The 18,957-nt window shown below is 41.2% G+C and overlaps 2 protein-coding genes across 3 annotated transcripts in view; one reads left to right on the top strand and one right to left on the bottom strand.

Annotated features, from left to right (window-relative positions):
- Positions 1-18,957, top strand: part of LOC135116166 (WD repeat-containing protein 19-like) — a 310,907-nt gene that overhangs the window by 262,308 nt on the left and 29,642 nt on the right. The window contains exon 25 of the mRNA XM_064033436.1: positions 7,280-7,486. Within this exon, the coding sequence (XP_063889506.1) occupies positions 7,280-7,486 (207 nt within the window). The remainder of the gene's footprint in view (positions 1-7,279; positions 7,487-18,957) is intronic.
- On the bottom strand, positions 11,210-15,668 carry LOC135116167 (uncharacterized). Of its 2 annotated transcripts, XM_064033437.1 has the most exons (3): positions 15,408-15,668; positions 14,624-14,772; positions 11,210-14,329 (listed from the first exon to the last, which is right to left on the bottom strand). In XM_064033437.1, exon 3 carries the CDS (start codon positions 12,137-12,139, stop codon positions 11,492-11,494), a length of 648 nt encoding a protein of 215 aa, XP_063889507.1. In that variant the 5' UTR covers positions 12,140-14,329; positions 14,624-14,772; positions 15,408-15,668; the 3' UTR covers positions 11,210-11,491. The 2 variants fall into 2 exon arrangements, with proteins under 2 accessions (XP_063889507.1, XP_063889508.1); XM_064033438.1 differs by lacking the exon at positions 15,408-15,668 and having other exon boundaries at positions 14,624-15,356.

Here is an 18,957-nt window from a genome sequence, read left to right as displayed (position 1 = left end):
GAGAGAGAGAGAGAGAGAGAGAGAGAGAACTTAGGCGGGATTTACTGTATGTATACGTGTGATGCCGACAGTAGATAAATATGACCTATATTTGTCAAAGCAGGGCAAAACTTGGGGTGATAATGTGCAAAACTTGGGATGGTAAGAATTAAGGACTTGGCACAAAACTCAGGAGGGTACTGTATATAATTGTTGTATTATCTGAAATTTAGTATTGCAAATGTGCTTATTTTAGTGTATTTTTTTTTTAATTGTGGAATTTTTTAATATTATTTTCTGGTTCCCTGGAACCAATTATTTTTTCCCCATAACACACATTTGCCATAACGAATGCTACATTGGAATGAGTCATGTTTCTTGTGTCATACCATACTGTATACTTACCTACATGTTATTACATAAAGATAGATTCCCTTCCTCCCTGCCCTCTATGTTACATGTTATTTGTGTCAGAAATTAACTGAATGATTATGGCAGGCATAAGGGTACGCCTTATGCATGCAGCCAGCTGAGATTTATCTCTATCTCTTTTCTCCATGGTTCAGTCATTTCACATGGAAAGAGAAATAAAGCTGTGAAATTATCCCTAGATATTTTTTTCTGTGCCCACTTGGAAATTTAGGTATATGTAGTTATATATACAGTCACAGTCATGGAAAATGAGACTTGTAAACAAAAGTAACCAAAAAAATAGTTGCTATTACTGGCATGCATGGTTACATTTTTTGGCAGGATGTACAACCCTTCTGCACTCTCTGCATCACTAAACATATGCCAGGCCATTTCATAATTTGGGTGTTTCACATTTTTCACTATGTTCTGTGAGGCAAACCTGTTGGACCCACTAGCCTCCTTACATGTGTACCCTTTACTCCCACTACACTAAAGCTACTTTCATCTTTAAACAACATCTTCATCTAGTCATTGTCTTCTCTGTGTTCATATTTATTGGCAAACTCAATTTGTTTATTCTTCATCCTGGATGATATAAATAGTTTTACTGCTGCATGTCAAGAAGGGAGACCCAGGTCCTTCTGCAGCCTTCATCATACATTTCATGGGCTCACACATTTTAGTGGCTGAGAGTGTATTTGGATTTATTCTGGGGTCAAAATGAAGGGATTTTTTATTCCTTCCCTCTTCAGCAACAAATCAGTCCTCTCACTTCTCATTTTAGAAGGTCCTGGATGGAATTTTGCAGGTGGTATAATGTCTGGTAGAACATCACAAGAGGCTGCCAAGGTGTGCAAGACAGTAGGTTTGCGGCAGCCAGTTTGCCTGAAAATTTCTTTAATAGGCACATTCTTTTAGGGTGATTATCCTAGCTCTTTCCTCCTTGCTTGTGGTTTTCATACCATATCAAGTGCTCAGTAAAAGTAATGTGCAGGAAGAACAGCTGAACACAAAAATAGTGAGCTCTATGAAAAGAATGAATATGACTGCCTGAGTTCCACTGAGGTGGGAAAGATGTGAGAGGGATAGCAGTAGATGGCTCTTGTGTCAGATGTCACAAGACAACTGATACAGGTAATTTCTGGGATTCTTTGGCCATGAGAGTTGCGACCACCATATGGGTTGATTTAATAGACAAGTCACATTTTCCATGACTGTGACTGTAGGTTTGCATATTCATAAAAAAAAAAATACTGGCCACATACTGCCATACCAAGGACTGATAGCATACAAAGGTTGACCCCTACCCCTTCATAGGTTGACCCCTACCCCTTCATAATGATGAGACTGTTGTTCTCCACCCTACACCTTCTCTAATCTTGAGACCACAGGTTGACCCTTGCCCCATCATAATGAGATTATTCCCCACACCAATCTTGATACCACAGCAGATGCAGGGTACTTCTTAGGGAATGCCCTGCATGCTAATTGGGTCCATATGCTCATGAGCCCTGCCAAGTGTGCCCACACCTCCTGTCTGGGATCAGTGAGACCATATCATTTTCATGCATTCATCACAATCATTCTCCATTCACCTATATTACACAAAATTGCTCTTGCTTGCTGCAAAGTCATCTTTTTCTCTCATTGATTGCTGTCTTCACACAGTTCATCCACTCCAGGTGTGGCCTTCCTCTTAATCTTATACTCTTCACATCTGACCTCATTATTCTCTTTACTGGTTTTCTGTCCTCCATTCCCTCCACATGTCCAAACCATCTTAACACACACTGATGTGCCCATCCAGCCAACTCTCTCAAAACACCAGTTCTTTTTCTTTCCTCATTTCTTATTCTGTCCCTCCATGTTGCTCCACACATGTTCCACAAACACTTTGTTTTCATTACATTCATCTGTTTCTTCTCCACTACACCCATGTTCCATGTTTCAGCACCTTACAACTCAGTGGGCACCACCATTCCCTCTTATAACCCTCTTTTTATACCCATACCCTATGTTTAAATCTTTCAGTCCACCAAATACTTTTTCTGCTTCTTTCACTTTGCACTTCGCCTCTGTTTCATTATTGGAAACATTATCATTCCAGAGAGACAGACAAAGTTGCACTTCCAGTTAATTTACTACTGACAACCCATGTGATTGATCTTGTATGCCATATGATTGATCATTATCAACCTTGTTTCTACTACATCCAATGTCACCTTCTGCCAAGTAGATGGGAGATCAGGTTACTAACATACACAAGGCTTAAAACAATGGACACCCAAGCTCACCTCTGTGTTGCAGCTGTTAGTGGAAATGAAAGCCACTGATTCAGTACTATAAGTTGTTTCACATACATCCTACTTTACAGTCCTTCTCACTACCCAGCCATCTAATCCCACATTCAAGACAAATTCACTTGTATTTCACCCTGTGGTGACCTCTGGTAATTCATTGGCAACCCTGCCAACCTCAGCAGAGACCATCATTCTTTCTTGAGACACGCATCTATGCAGACTCAGGTTCCTACAGTGCTCTCAACCTTTGTTACCCAGCTGTCTCTCATTTTTTTTACCTTATGGCTGAGTTTTCATGCCATCAGGAGAGTTTGTTGTCACTGTATGATCAGTTTGTCAGAGTCAGCGAGGCTTTCCCTGACCAGTTTCTTGTAGGGTAGGAGGATGGTGGTTTACCAAGCAACCATGTTTCTGGAACTGACACTCCACCTGGTTCTTTGCCATCTTCACATCATTCTTTGTCCTCCCACTTCCCCAGGAGAGTCTGTGCTTTATCTGCTTGCAGGAGAGTGCTTGGGAATGCACACCATGACCTATATACTATAAGTATTGTCTGCTGAGATGGTTTTTATGATGTAAACAACGGTATCATGAGTGCGCTCAGTGAAGTCCCAAGGTGGTTTTCAGTGCCTTTAAGTACCAACAGACCTTGCAGAAGAGGCATAAGTACAAAGCTAAGAAAAAGGCTTGCAGGAAGGCAAGGGCTGGGACCAAATCCACACCCCCTTACCAGTTTTATGTGACTGCTCTCAGGCATCTGCTCCCACAGGATCGGACAGTGGTTCAGAGCATGGTTCACTGAAACTGGAGGATTCAGTTTCCCAGATTCCTGGGATTTCTAAGGATGCTCCTTGTGATATGTCTACTTTTTTTAAGGGTTTTGCTTCTTTTCTGGGTTTTCCTGAAGACAGACAACAATTTTCTCTCCCTACCATGTTGTCTGTAATGGTGGCCAAGGAGGTAGAGAGCATTTTAGCTGCTAACCTTGTCTATGTTCCAGCTACCTCCTCACCCTTGGTTCAAGGTACACTGCAGTCCATTACCAACCCTCCTCCCGGCCTTGGTGCAAGGTAGAGTGTGCATTCACTCCTAGCTGATGTGCCAATGGGGGGTAACCAGGGGATGGAAATGTCTTTGGTTGGTGTAGGCTTAGCTCAGGTACCTTCCTCCCTTGTTCCTCCTGCCATGGGTAAATGGTTTAGGCCACCCAAGGATGTTCTATGGAGGATTAAGAGATCTTGTCCTGGGGTGGGGGAGACCTGGCCCATTCATGTCCAGGATCTCCCTCAGGACTGGATCAGGTTAGTGATGGGTGGATGTCAACAAAGCACTACTCCTGCCCACAGGCCCAGGGTGAGGGCCAGGCTGGCTGAGGACTCAGTCATGCCCCCACAGCTAGGGGGTGGCGAAATACATCATGCCTCTCTCTCCCCCTTGGTCCACAAGACACACAGGAGTACAAGGACACACAGTCCTGTCCTCCAATACCTCTTACCACCAACATCAGATCCACTTTGTTAGCTCGCACCCTCAGTCTGTGGCAACAGGATCTTTGGCCATACTACGAGAGGATCTTGACCCATGGCCTGCATACCACCAGGATTTCTGACAATCCCTGGTGAGATGATTCGGAGGATGAGTCTGGCACTAGAGCCAGCAAAGGATTCAGTTCATGTCTTACATATGATGGTGGCCTACATTACCCAATGTTTTCCTGAGGCACTAGGAAGGCTCACCAGCCAGCTCCACCTGGGTAGGTCAGCCCTTCAGAGGATCGACACACTCAGTTCACCAGGGCACAGCATATGGATTTTTCCTTGGATGCAGTCACTTAGGCTTTATTTAAGGCTAATGAGGGATCAAGGCCCTCCCTTGCCTGTTACCCATCCAACAGGTACATGAAGATTTACACTGTGAATGGGCATGAATCAGTAGGGAAAGCACAGCCAAGCTGAACACAGATTTGGCTCTTGCCCTTACTACTAGGGATAAGGTGCCCCAAGCGGTTGTCCAGCATGCAGACATGACCTGCCTCGAAGCAATCTTAGCACACCAACATGAGTTACAGAACTTCCTGTTCTGGGGTGTGGGTGAGTTTTACAAGCTCCTTTCATCCCTCCAACCCAGACAAGAAGATAAGCTTCAGGCAGATCAACTGTTTTTGAACATTCAGTTTGCCATAGTGGACACAGCAAAGGATTTAGCTTTAGCTAACATTAAGGCCATGAGGAGGGAGGCAATCCTCTCTCACCTTCAGGGTCTTCTGCTTTTCGCTGGCCTGCCTCCTCATATCACAACTTGAACTCATCTTTACAACCAAGACCAACCCATCCTCAGAAATCTACTCCTGGATCTCTCTTATCCTCGATCTAGGCCAACAGGCAAGTTTTTTTGCAAGTAGCTCCACAGCCCTCCCGGATTCTAGTAGGAGGTTGCTTTGTCAAGAATCTGGAGGGTTGGATTGCCACTGGGGTGGATGCATGGGTTCTTGCTGTCCTCAGCCAACATTACAAGATTCATCAATAATGTCCATTTGACTTTGACTGTAATACTTCAGATAGGCCATGAGAAGATTAGAGCTGCCAAAAAGTTGATTCATTGAGTTGTAGAAGTAACTTGCTATCCTGAAATTCAGATATCAAGGTTTTTTCCACATCATCTGCCATTTCATCAGTTCTTCTTTGCACTGTACTGTTACTTAATGGCAAATTTTTTAGAACAGAGTGAGAATCTTTCTTCATAACAGTTTCTATAACTTCTTTAATGGCTGGGATTATGATATCCTCACCAATAGTCTGTGCCTTTCCTTTCTTTGCTATCATGAGGGAGATGTTATATGAGGCTTTTAAACCTCCTCCAGTATCAGCACTGGCAGGTGCTTTCAAAAAAGTCTTGATATTTGATCAACTTTTGAATTTTTCTTTCAGTGTCTTGAAATAGTCAAGGTCTTTGTTTTTCTTATCAGAGTGAACCCTTTCAAGGTACTCCTTCATCTTTGCAGGCTTCATGGCATCATTACTGAAAGTCTTTTCACACAAGAGACAATGGCATGGTGTCATTGGTTAATGATGTAATGAATCCATATTTCAAATATTCCTGAGAATACTGATGGCATTTCTTCTTAGCAGCAGTAGCCATTATGCTTGTTACACACAATTTTCAACACGTCACAATAATCAGTTTGTGGACCACACTTACGGGACCTGAGCTTGCACTGTATACGAGACAGTGAGAGAGACATGGGTGGGGTGGGGTGGGGGATACATTTGCTCACTCAGTACAGTACAGAGACAGGAATGCATCCTGTATGGATCCTAGTACAGTCAGTAGAGCTGCGAGAGACAATGAGGGGGAGAGATTGGTTGAAGGAAGTGTTGCCAGCACTGCTGAAATTTCTGAAGATTTACTGACATAATCTGACCTGTTGTTTGAATTCAAGAAATTATTATAATTAAAAAAAAAATCTAATAATGGTGTCTGATATTCTTCAGATTTTTGCAAATTATTGTTGAAAATTTCTAATCAGAGGCTTCAACAGTCTCTTAGACCCCAGCAGTAAACATTCATCAACTCCCTGGTTATTCATTGACTTCCTTTCAACCCCACCCTTGTTATTCATTGATCTTCTTTTGACCCCCTGGTTATTCATCAACCCCTTGGATGGTCCCATCAACCCTTGGGGGTCAATATTGACCACTTTGAGAACCCCTGCCCTAGACCATCATGGAGGAAGCCAGCAGTCCTTATCTTTAGCCATCATGCTTCCTCCTCAATACTCTCTTACTTCTCAGAATCTTAAATCTAGGTGACACTTAACAGATCATTCACCCCTTGTTGTATTCCACTACTATGGCATATCCCACCTCTTATAATGTGGGAATCTGTTAATATAAGAAACAGGTTGTATGTGAAACAAATAACGTTTTCAGAAATAAAATGTTTTTCTTTTCTTTTACTTAATTGCTTCTTATATACTTAACCCTCCAACCCTCCCTGCTCTTTGCCATACATAAAGAAAGAATGATGGTCTCAGCTGAGGGAGGAAGGATTGCTAATGACTTATGAGGGGTCACCATAGGGTGATGGTGGGTGTATCTTCTCTTTCTTATGGCTTGAATTCTTTCAAGATGGAGGTTTCAAGACACTTATTCTTTTATTTTTTTATGTCTGCTTTTGATTCTGTTCAGGGACCATCAACTCACTGGGCCTTTTTTTATTGCGGTTTTGTTGCCCTTGGCCAGTGTCTCTCCTACATTAAAAAAATAAAAAGAAAATCAACCAACATGCAGCATAATTTCTTCTGTATATTTGATCAACAACCAGAATAGATAATGCAACAAACAAAGCAGAGATGCTTGTCAGGTGCAAAGATATACAAATTGCTCATCCAACCAGAGAATGCAATTGATTGGAACATACCATCTCCATGGGTGACAGATGGCTGAGGATCCTTTGTAAATCCATTGTGTCCATGAGAGTAACTTGTGGGAGCAAATATGAGCAAAAAGAGTATGAAAACTATAATTATATACACTTAGGCAAATGCTTACTTCATAAAATGCATCTAAAAAGTATACCTCCTTCAGGAAATTACCGCCATGCCCATGATGTGCTGCTAGGAATGTATGGAGAGCTGCAGCGACAGAAGCTCAAGATTCCTGCCGACATGAGTTCAGCTCTTCTGCTTCTTCACTCCTACACACTGGCCAGGCTGTTGGTACGCAAGGGGGATCACCTCAAAGCTGCCAGGATGCTTATTAGAGTCTCAAATAACATTTCCAAGTTTCCAGCACGTGAGTCACATTAGTTATTGTTTTGGGTTATAGCTTTTTGGGGAGGATTATTAAAACTCTAGGTAAGTAGTAGCTGTTTGTTAGAAGCTCTTTTCACAGTGTAGCCCCTGGTCATCTAGCAGAGGCAAATATAGATATAAGTTGAAAAGTTGTGGTGTTGCAGCCTTATAATAACAGAAGGTCTTCAGTGTTAAATTCCTTATGTGTTTTGATATCAGGCATACAGTCTGCCTAATTTCTTATGTCATCTATCTTCCAACTTAGCTTTAAATTTTTTGGATAATCCTTACATGGATCATTTCTGTACCTTGATGTGTTTCAGATTTCTATGCATCTCTTTGTAAAAGTTTATATATATATATATATATATATATATATATATATATATATATATATATATATATATATATATATATATATATATATATATATATATATATTGCTACGACCACAATTCCCAGTCCCTTCACCAAGCTGCCCCACTTGGACTAGCTTCACTGAGACACCTCCTATGTGGACTCAGTGCAGGGCTCAAATACGGGTGTACAGGGTCCCTCATGACTCCTGCACCCTTTTCACAACAGTCGTAACTCCAGGTCCCCCTGAACAGTGCTTTAGACCTCCCAGTGAGGTCTAAAGCACTGTTCAGGGGGTGCTGTGAACTTATCATTAAACCCAGCTGTGACCTCACTGAACGTTTCCCTTTGTGTCTCACAACACAAAGAGGCAGTAACAGCCTGCCCTCTAAAGACAACTCTCTTCCTCCACACAAAACTACAAGCACCTAATAACACACACACCCTTCACTCAACTGCTTTGACCCTTTTATGGGACTGGCATTTCAGTGGGCATATTTTTTTATTGGATTTTTGTTGCCCTTGGCCAGTGTCCTTCCTACATAAAAAAAAAAAAAAAAAAAAAAGGTTGCGCTAATTTGAGATCGCCTGTCTGTTTTACCCACCCACAGACAAGGGAGATGCTCCAAACAGCATTTAACACCCACAGCTGCAGAAGAATCAACAACCACATCTAGGAAAAACAGTTAACACAATGAATGAATCATGAATAGTGATACTTTCTTTGAATAGTGATAGCTTCTCTTGTCAAGGGCAACTCTTTTGCTGTAAACTATGTGAGACTCAGACTGACTGTACTGAGGGAAATAAGGTAAATTAATCAGGAAAGGAGAGTGTCAGGGTGCGGAAATTCTTATGGTAAGTTAATATCAGCAAGCGGCCACTCTGCACCATACATCTGGATTCTGTACCCAGGTCTCTCTCTCTCTCTCTCTCTCTCTCTCTCTCTCTCTCTCTCTCTCTCTCTCTCTCTCTCTCTCTCTCTCTCTCTCTCTCTCTCTCTCTCTTCTCGTTTATTATCTTTTCTCTTTCATCATTATTACTTTCTTCATTGCGTTATCTCGCTGTAAATTACTCGCCCTCTCATAAATGAAAATTTTTGGAAGCTATACAAAAGCTTATTAAAATTTTGGAAATATACAAATTCACAATCAACATACAACTAACAGTGTGCAACATCAGGCTTAAACAAAGGGCATATACAAATTACAAAGTATCAGACACTACTAAAAGCACTGATATAATTGACTACCATAACAGAAAACAACAGTGCTCTCACTTGGCCCTCCAACTCAAATTGCTGTTTCTTCTTTCTCCTCCTCCTACTCTTGCTCTCAGACCTGTTTCTGGTACTACACCAGGACCTGTGGTCTTCACAGCTCCACTGGTGTGCAAGCTTTCTCCTGCAGGGCATGTTACTGAGATCTCTTTTCCAGCAGCCATAGCTGCGCCATCTCTGCCTGTGACTCTGGAATTCTTTTCTCCTCTGTCTCTGTCATCTTTTCTTTTCTCTGCCTTCATTACTTCTCCACCAACTCTCATCTCTCCTCCTCTTTCCACTACACACCCTACTCCATCTATATCTTTTCCTCACTGTTCAAGCTTCAGAGTCATCGTGCAACAATGACATCCCTGCTTCCTTGCACCACGCAATGACCCCACCAGGGACTGTAGTCTCCTGGTGTAACATCATGGCAGGGCCAGGTAAAATACTTCCCCGCCAAACACTGCTTTCAGTCAGGCCTTCACTGCCCATGCCATTACTCCCACTTGCCTGCTCCTGGCTTTGTGGAGCCTCCATGCCACACCCATAAAATTGATAAAACAAAAATGCCACTTCCTTGGCAAAACTAAGAGGGGCCATCTTGCCGCTCTTAACAAAACAAAATTCCTCTTGGGTGTGACAACCAAATCTGCTTCTGACCATCAGACACAGTGACACTATTACACCTCATTCCTCCTGCTGGCCCCTTGATGACACAGGTATCACTACAGCGAGCTGACGGCTACACCTTTCCAGGACACAGCACTCCCATCCCTGCACACGGAGCCAAACAAACACACGTGGCTGTCACAAAACAAACCCAGTCTCTAACATGATCCCAGCCAATGTGTGGGCTCCTCTCATCATCCCTAATACCTTGTCTCTTTGAGGAAGCTGACATCCATCATCACAGACTACACTGCTCGAGCCCAGCACCTCACAAGTAGTAATAGCTTGGCCAAATAAAGCCCCCAGTAACATTGAGGGTGCCTCCCAAGCGGCAAGCAACACACTTATCACTGGCAGACTTAAACAGCGTTGCCTTTCGACGCGGTGCCGTAATGCTCACATTAATAACATCTCACTACTTGTCCGGAAGGAGGAATCAGGTGAGCAACATCACAAACAATTCCCACACCAGGGGAGACAACACTAGCCATAACACAGCAGAGAGGGGCCCCAGACAAGAGGTCATCACGCTTGCTGGCCTGACCCACATGGTTACTCCCAACAACTGTGGTCACACCCAACCACCAAAACCGTGCCAAATGCTCCTGAGTCAACCTGACTCCAAAACGGCCAAGCACCAGGCTGCTGTGTCCTTCTAGCACCTGTGCCTCCTTAACTGCGGATGGCACATCAAAATGGAGTAACAAACCTACGTCATCCTCTCTCCACCGGCTATTCACAATAAGATTGCTCTCAACAAGCTCTCCCCAACCCTCTACTTCCTTGCCATCCACTCCTGCCTTGGCAAGTAGTAGGGCAACATGTACATGAGGGACAGAACCCTCCTTAACTACACTGACAGCTGTTGCAGCAGTTGCCAGCATGGGTGGCTCACTATGTAAGCAAACACCTACCATGTCTGGTTCTGGCAGGGGAGCAGCCTGCTCCCCGCCTCTGGTACCCCCTGCAGGGGAGGAAAGTCCTACCTCCCGAGCAGAGTCAGGAGTCTCTTGCCTTCGGCAGCGACCCCAGACACACAAGACATACCAGGCTGGGGTCTGGACTGTGTACTGGGACCTGCAGCCTCACCACTAGGTGACAACTCCACCAAAGTGCCACCTCCAAGAGGCTGCAGAGTGAGGCAAGCCATCAAACAAACAACCCAAATCCAACACTCCAGCCCCACCCTTGTCAAGACTCACCAGAGTCAGGTGCTTCTTGCAGTGACTCTGTGCTTTTGCAATCATCCCGAGCATGCTGACTCAAAGATGAGTCCAACTCTGAATCGTCCATCCCTTCACCAGCAGTAGGACAGGCATCTGGACACTCTGCCCCCACTGCAGCATCAGTACTAACACTGCGCTCCTTTTGTGGTGGCCCTGCCTTATTGCAGTCAACCTCTGAAGTCACAGATCCCGTGGGCACCTGATGGCGGGGTGTTAGCCTCGCCTTAGGGCAAGTAACAAGACTAACTGAGTCACCACCCTCAGTAGTCTCAACATCTGGAATGGCATCCATGGATTGGAGCTGCACCCAAACACTTCCATCTGCCAGGTCATTCCCTAGAAGGAAATCGATCCCCAACACTGGCAGGTCCTCCGCTATTGCCACCCATGCCTCCACAGTTACTAGCAGGCATGTCAGCCTAATTTCCACCGTGGCAAAGCTCTCTGCAACGCCAATTCCCCAGCACCACACAGGCTGACTGGAGGCAACTCACTTCCCAGTCACATTCATATACAGCGACTGCTGTGCTGCTGTGTCTTTCAAAACTGTAGCAGGGTACATAATCCCATCAATCTCAACAGTGCCCTGATACAAAAATTTATGGCACCAGTCCAACTCAGACCTCACAGGGGACAGTGAGGTAACAGCGTACGAGGGGGCAGCCACACTGGCCTTTCCGCCCTCCTGACTAAACACTGCCCAGATCTCGTCACCCTCCTGGTCCCAACCTTGGGACACAATCAAGGCCACCGGCTTCTGGGATGTCTTGGAAGCAGTGTTCTTGCAATAATGACACATGGGCTGCATACTATACCTGGGAGTGCTGTGTTGTGTGCTCCCAGACAGTCTCCATTGTGGGCTGGGTGGTGACTTATTGCCAACAGGGCTAACTCGCCCTGACTTGTTACTGGAGCCACTACTATAACATGGACTCCCGTACAAACTGGCACCGGCCATGCCACCAGACACAGCACCAGCGCCTTCAGATGTACCACCAATCCACGGTGGCACAGGCTGGTGCACCAACATGTGGTCATCTGCCCATGTTGCTGCTTCCTTCAAGGTTTTAAATCTTTTCTCATGGAGCAGTGGTACTAACTTCTTCTCAGCCACATTAATAAACTGTTCCATTACCATGAGTTGAATTAATACATTCCGAGACACCAACCTACCTTGTCTTAGCAGCTTATGACTGATGCTTCCACAGCCATTTTCATATGAACAAAGCCTTTAAACAATCCAGAATTTCAGGCCCTGACAAACATACCTGTGGACAATGATATCAATCAGTCTCTGACATCGAAATCTTGTGCCCAGCCTTGTATACTGGCCACTGTACATCCTAGGAACTAGTCCTCTACTTAACTATAAGACATAATTTTGCAATATCCTTAACAGTTTATCACCCTTCTACATTCACAAACTCTTTTTGAATATTTTTGCTAATGGTCCCACATACTCTCTGATTCTAACACTGTCTATTAATAATTTTTGGATCTAAATATTAACGAAGAATTTCTCTCAGAATACGTAATATTATCAGTTCTGGCATAATTTCTCTTAATTTAAAATTTTTTGTGATTAGGATTTTTCATGTGACTGGCCCAGCAGAAACAGGTAATATGATTGTTTTACAGTTGCCTTGTAAACCAACGGATATTACTCTGTATGTGCCTCCTTCATCTCCATAAATCAACATCTAATTTAACCACTTTTAGCTTAAAATTTGATGTAATTTTCTTGTTCTAAGCTTTTACTGATTGCAAAAGTATATACAAAATTTTATTTATGTAACCAAGAGGCAAGTATTTTTTTTATATTCATGAGCATTCCTTTAAGTAAAAAAATATATTTCTTGGGATTATTATTATTTGGAGTGTGTTTTCTTTTTTCTTTTCTTCCTATTTGCAGTTCTGTCCCATAACACTTCTTTTCGCCCTTCTGTCGGAGGATTTCGACAGTCTCCTCATTTTCTGTGAGGATGCATGCAAGAACCCTCTTCCTCCTTTTCCCATGAGATCACGCTGCAGCCTTACAATAAGGACGAATGTCTTCTGGTGTTAGGTTTGTGTCCCAGGAGGTGGATGGTAGGGGTCAGTCAGAAGTAGTGGAGGTGGAAGCTATGCCTACTGAAATGATAGGCTCCTCAGTTGCATTGCTTGGCTGGGGGCTGGTACTAGGCCTGTCAGAGGTGGAGGAAGATGGGACTGCCTCTAAAGTAGGGTGGTTTTCACCATTTTTATCATGTGGTGATGCTGGCTGTTCACTGACAGTTGAGCTCATGTAGACCTCATCAGGAAAGATGTTCCTCTTGATTGGCCAGATGCCAGTAGCTAAAAAGCTCAAAGCTAAAAGGCTCTAATCCATGCTTTGAAGGCAAATTTTGGGAGCATGTGCTTCGTAATGTGGGTCTGAGGATACATGAAGGAGTAATCATTCTGTAGCCCTCACACATGATTTTTGAAGGGCCCAAAGACAGCAGCATCCAATGGCTGTAATTTGTCATTGGCATGTGGTGGCAGAGTCACAATCACTATACTATTGTTTACTGCATGTTCAATGGCATTGATACTCCTATGGCATTCTACATTGTCCAAAATGAAAAGGATCTTGCTCTCTGGGATGCAGAATGTCATTGCCTGAATGTGCTCCAATGTTTGCAAGAAGTATTCCATGTTCATCCAGCTATTGTGATTGAAGATGCCTTTGGACCCTGCAATCATTCCTCTCATGAAGGTGTTATTCCAGCACTTTCTGGGAATTATAAATACTGGAGGAAGGAAATTACGTCCGGCACTTATAATTCCTATGAAAGTCATGGAAGTTCCTCTTTCACGAGAGATCTGTGATGCTACTGGCTTGCCCTTCTCACAGACAACCCTCAAAAGGTTACATGACAGTACTTAGACTGCTCTCATCAAGACTGAAGATCCTGTCAGGACTAAATCTGTATTTTTCAATAGCCTTAGTATAAGCAGCAAAAAAGATACCTACACTGTGCTTATTGAAACTTACAGTCCTGGCAATGATACTCCTTCTGAAGCCTTCAGAGTCAGCTGTGGTTGGTGAGTCATGAATGCATAATACCAATCCCAGGTGGCAGACTGTTCCCTCTTCCAGGCTGATGGGATGCAGGGTGACTTGCAGGCAAGTGCATACTCGTAGGCCAACTTACTTGGCTGGAAGGCCATAAAACATCTTGGTGATCTTGATCGCATATTCACAGAGGTGTGCCTCCTGCTCTTTAGTGAAGACCTTTTGGGGGCTGCCTTGGAGAGGGATGAAGGTCTTACCATCAGCAAACTTTCTTGATGTATTTGCTGCATCCTGCAAAAAAAAGAAATAATCTTTCAATGGCTGTCCCACATGACATCCTTTCATATTAATATAAGATATTAAATACTAGAAAACACATTATTGACAGGACTGAGGATAATTTACAAGTATTACAAACAATATGTCCTCACATTCTCAGAAAGTTTTGTAAATGTAAGTCAGTAAATAGAGAAACAGGGTGTCATTACTTAAGGCTACAATCAAGTTAAATAGCAACATATATTTGATATACAGCATAATATATAGTGTAAACTAAAAATCACAAATTTCCCATATCCTACACACCTGTAAGGTCATCACTTTAACTCCAAACTTCTTACAAGCTGCCCTGGTACTGCACCCTATTTGCACCCATTGCTGAAAAGCCTTCTTCAAAGCAGTTCTGTCTGTTTGCCTCTATCCCTTTGGTACAAACTTCCTCAGCATGTTGATGTCTGAAAGTGAATTTATGTCATTAAATATCTGACAACTAATGACATGAAAAGTAAGGGGGTGAAGTGTCCATTGAGGGGGGGTGTACTTTACACCACTGTATGCTTCACCTCCTACCTACAGCTGATTTTGAAAAATTTTCTAAAAATATACCCAATCACCCTATACATCTGTAAACTTTACAGCATATGCACAAATGTTCACTAAACATCATTACTTTTATAGTATCACAATTTCAATAGCATTCATAAAATATTTATTTTTCCCTATCATGTGACTATTTTTTGCCAACTATTATACACCTGACACTCACATTTCTTCCTATTAAGTACATCTAAACTTGTATGTAGGGGTTTTATCTTGTTTGTACACTAAAATAAAATATGTAAGAAATTTGTGTGTGCTACACCCCCTCACAATATTGTATGAAAAGCCCTTCCTAACCACATTGCCCTCAAACCTATTCACTTTAATAATGTTGGATAAAATCTGAGTATATTGTCAAATATCACATAAATCTGCCTAATATTCATATTCAGTACTTTACCAACAGGATCACGCTACATTTAAGGTTACGAAACACTATGATATGAATGCCTGAAGTTACATCAGACACCACAAAAATTGAAAATTTTACCTCCTAGTTACATGCTGCATCCATTGAGAACAACAAGCAGCCATCTTGTTCACTGTCATCATGTCCACTTGCAGTGTTGCCAACACACCTCTTCTATAAATACTCTCTTTTTAATGGCATTTGTACGTTCCACTCCCTTGTGTGGTAATCCCCCACGTTACCCTAATAGGAAAAAAATTATTTCTGAAAATCAAGAAAACATTGCAGTACCTGGCATCAGGATTAATGTTAACTTAGTCTTAGAATATACTTTAAACACTTTAAACACTTTAAACATTTTATTATGTTTGTCTGTAATACATATATAAGCTTAAGGTACAATTAATTGAAAGACAAACAGCCCCTTATGAAGCACAAGCTTTTTGGGCACACTTAATATCTACTTAATACTGAAGTGTAAAACAACACTAAACTAAAAATTTAATTGAAGAAAGTGTAAAAAAAAATAAAAAATTAATAGCAATAACAAAAGATTTAGGGATAAATGGCTTTGCAAGAACAGGAAGGAAAGGAGAAAAATCATAATTATACATGAGAAATAGAGAAAATTGAAGTGGAATCTGATTATAAACAAGCAAATATTAGTTTTGAGAATAATTAAACAAACAGAAATAAATATGTATATATACTAGAGGTTATAAACTATTTTAGTTACAGAGGATATGAACTATTTGGTTACAATACCAAGAAACAAAATAATTGATATTGATAAAAATTGATTGAAGTACAAGATGTGTCAGTATTGAGACAATAAATATTCTTTTAGTTTTCTCTTAAAGATATTTACGCTTAATGAATTTTTTATGTGTGACAGGGTGCTATTCCATATTTTGGGACCTTTATACATTAGAGAGTGTTGGTAGAGAGTTAAGGTATGATGGGGAATCTGTAGAGAATGCCTGTAGCGTGTGGAGTGGTTATGAGTTAGGGTCAGGGTATTGTTGTTGTTGGAATTTATCAATTTGAACATGTATGATGCAATAGAGAAGTTTGATAAGTCAGAGAGTTGAAGGATTTTCATAGATTTAAAGAGTGGAGGTGTGTGTTGGAGGAAGTCACTATTAGTCATGATTCTAATAATTTTCTTGTGGAGGATGTTTAGATTTTGTAGATGACATGGGTAGGTAGTGGACCAAATTGGATTACAGTAGGTTAATTAAGTGTGGGTATATATGGGCATAATACATGATTTTCATAATTTCCACTGGAACAAAGTTTTTTATTTTCAGCAATAGAGCTATTGATCTAGATAATTTTAGGCAAAGGTTTGATTGTGATATTTAAAGGTAAGATTATTGTCAAATGTGACTCCAAGAAATTTTGTCTTAGAAACTTGCGTGATATCTTTATCTAATATGGTAAGTCTAGGTAAGGGTTGGTATTTGGTGGTGGTATTTGTAAATAACATGTAGAAAGTTTTAGCTGTGTTAATTGTTAGGCGATTTGCAAGACACCATTCAGAAAAGGCAGATAATTCTAGGTTGGCTCTGTAGATTAGGTCAGTGGGATTATCACCAATCATGTACAAGGTGGAGTCATCAGCAAACTGTATAGTGTTGAAAGCAGTAGAGGCATTGCTGATATCGTTGATATATATCAGGAAAAGAATAGGGCCTAAGATGCTACCTTGTGGCACGCCAAGATGTATAGGTTTGATGGTTGATTTAGAGTTATTGTAGGATGTAAAATGAGATCGGCCAGTTAAATATGATTTGAACCAATTTTCCACACAACCGCGAATACCATAGTGACGTAATTTGTCTATTAGAATGTTTGGGTCAACTGTGTCAAAAGCTTTGCTGAAATCAATGAAAATGGATATTATAGACTTATGTTTATTCAAGGCATCGTGTAGGTCAGAGGTAAACACATTTATAGCATCAAAAGTATTTAGTCCGGGGCGGAAACCAAATTGCCTATTATTTAAGAATTTTTGTGAATTGAGGTAGTTCATGAGGAAGTTCTTCATAATGATTTCAAATATTTTAGAGAACACTGGTAAAATAGAGATTGGTCGGTAGTTTGAGATATTAGTTTTACTTCCCGATTTATGGATAGGGATAATTTTTGCCAGCTTGAATCTATTAGGGAAAACTCCATCTTTTATTGAATCATTGAATAATATTGAGAGTGGCTCTGCTAGAAGATTTTTGTTCTCTTTGATTATTTTCACAGGTATTTCATCCGTAGGGCATTTTTTATTTTTTAAGGCAGAAATAGCTTTTACTATGTCATTTCCTGTCACTATGGGAATATTCATGGAATTTAGGAAATTACCTCTGAGATAAGAAATGTGTGAGTTTTGAGCTCTAGGAAGCTGGGAGCTAAGTTGAGGTGCAATTTGTGAAAAATAGGTGTTGAATGCATTTGAAATTTCATGTGGAGTGTGTAGGACTGTGTCATTATAGTGTAGTGTGTGGGAGACCGTCTTGTTATTATTATTAATGTTTTCTATTTCGGTAATTAGTTCCCAAACTTTTTTTGTGTTAAGTCTAAAATTTTCAAACCTTTGTAGGTAATATTCAGATTTTTTTGCGTTTTATTAAGTTATTTAGATAATTTCTGTAATGTTTGTAGTGGTCCATTGTAATTGACCCTAGTTTGTATAGTTTGTACAGCTGATATTTATGTTTTGTTGAATTTATTAACCCCTGTGTTAACCAAGGCTTACCTTAGTCTTTTGGATGTGATAGTTTTGGTTATTTTGGGGAAGCAGGAATAGTATATTTTATATAATTTATCCAGAAATATGTCGCAGTTTGTGTTTGTGTCACTGCTAGTGAGGTAGAGATTCCAGTCTGTATTTGATAGGGTCTGTGTGAATTTCAACCGATTTACTCTATTTTGTGGCCTAAAATCAACTTTGTGGTGAATATTGCACACTTTATCAGAGACTGGAATACTGATAAACACTGGAAGGTGGTCACTGATAGGAAAGTGGAAAATTCCAGAAGAGACTGGTTCATTGAAGTTTGTCCAGACGTGATCCAATAAAGATGGGGCTGCAGTTGTATTTATGTCTGAAAATCTTGTTGGTCGAGATATATGTGGGAAGTAATTGTTTGATTGCATAGTTGTAATGAAAGAGTTAGTAGGAGGGTGTGACACATGTTCAAGAAGGTTTATATTGAAGTCACCTATGAGTATATTCCTGTTGTTTGTGAAAAAGTTATTTGAAAGAAGATTATCAATATATGCATTAAATTCATTTACTTTAGCATGTTTACTATTTGGTCTGTAAATACAAGAAACAGAGTAGGAGGTAGTAGGTAGAATAATTTTCACACTACATAGTTCAGCATTTTCATCACACATGCAAAAATCCTTAATAATTTCACTTTGTAGGTCAATATTTACATAAATTGCAACACCCCCACCTGGAGAGTATAAAGGCCTGTGAACATGATATGACTTATAGCCATCAATTTCGTGAAGGTGAACATTATTTGCATTGAGCCAGGTTTCACTTATACATAAGATATCAGGGAGTTTGGGAAGAGATTTGATAAAAGAGATTACTTGGTCATAATTTTTGTTTAGTGAGCGGGCA

Source organism: Scylla paramamosain, chromosome 30 (assembly GCF_035594125.1).
Source record: "Scylla paramamosain isolate STU-SP2022 chromosome 30, ASM3559412v1, whole genome shotgun sequence".
Taxonomy (NCBI): domain Eukaryota; kingdom Metazoa; phylum Arthropoda; class Malacostraca; order Decapoda; family Portunidae; genus Scylla; species Scylla paramamosain.
Note: the sequence above shows the minus strand (reverse complement) of the source record. Positions and strands in the feature narration are given on the sequence as shown.

What these genes read in the sequence shown, in the direction of transcription:
- LOC135116167 (XM_064033437.1), bottom strand. Translation starts at nt 12,139, where the DNA reads ATGGTAATGGAACAGTTTATTAATGTGGCTGAGAAGAAGTTAGTACCA.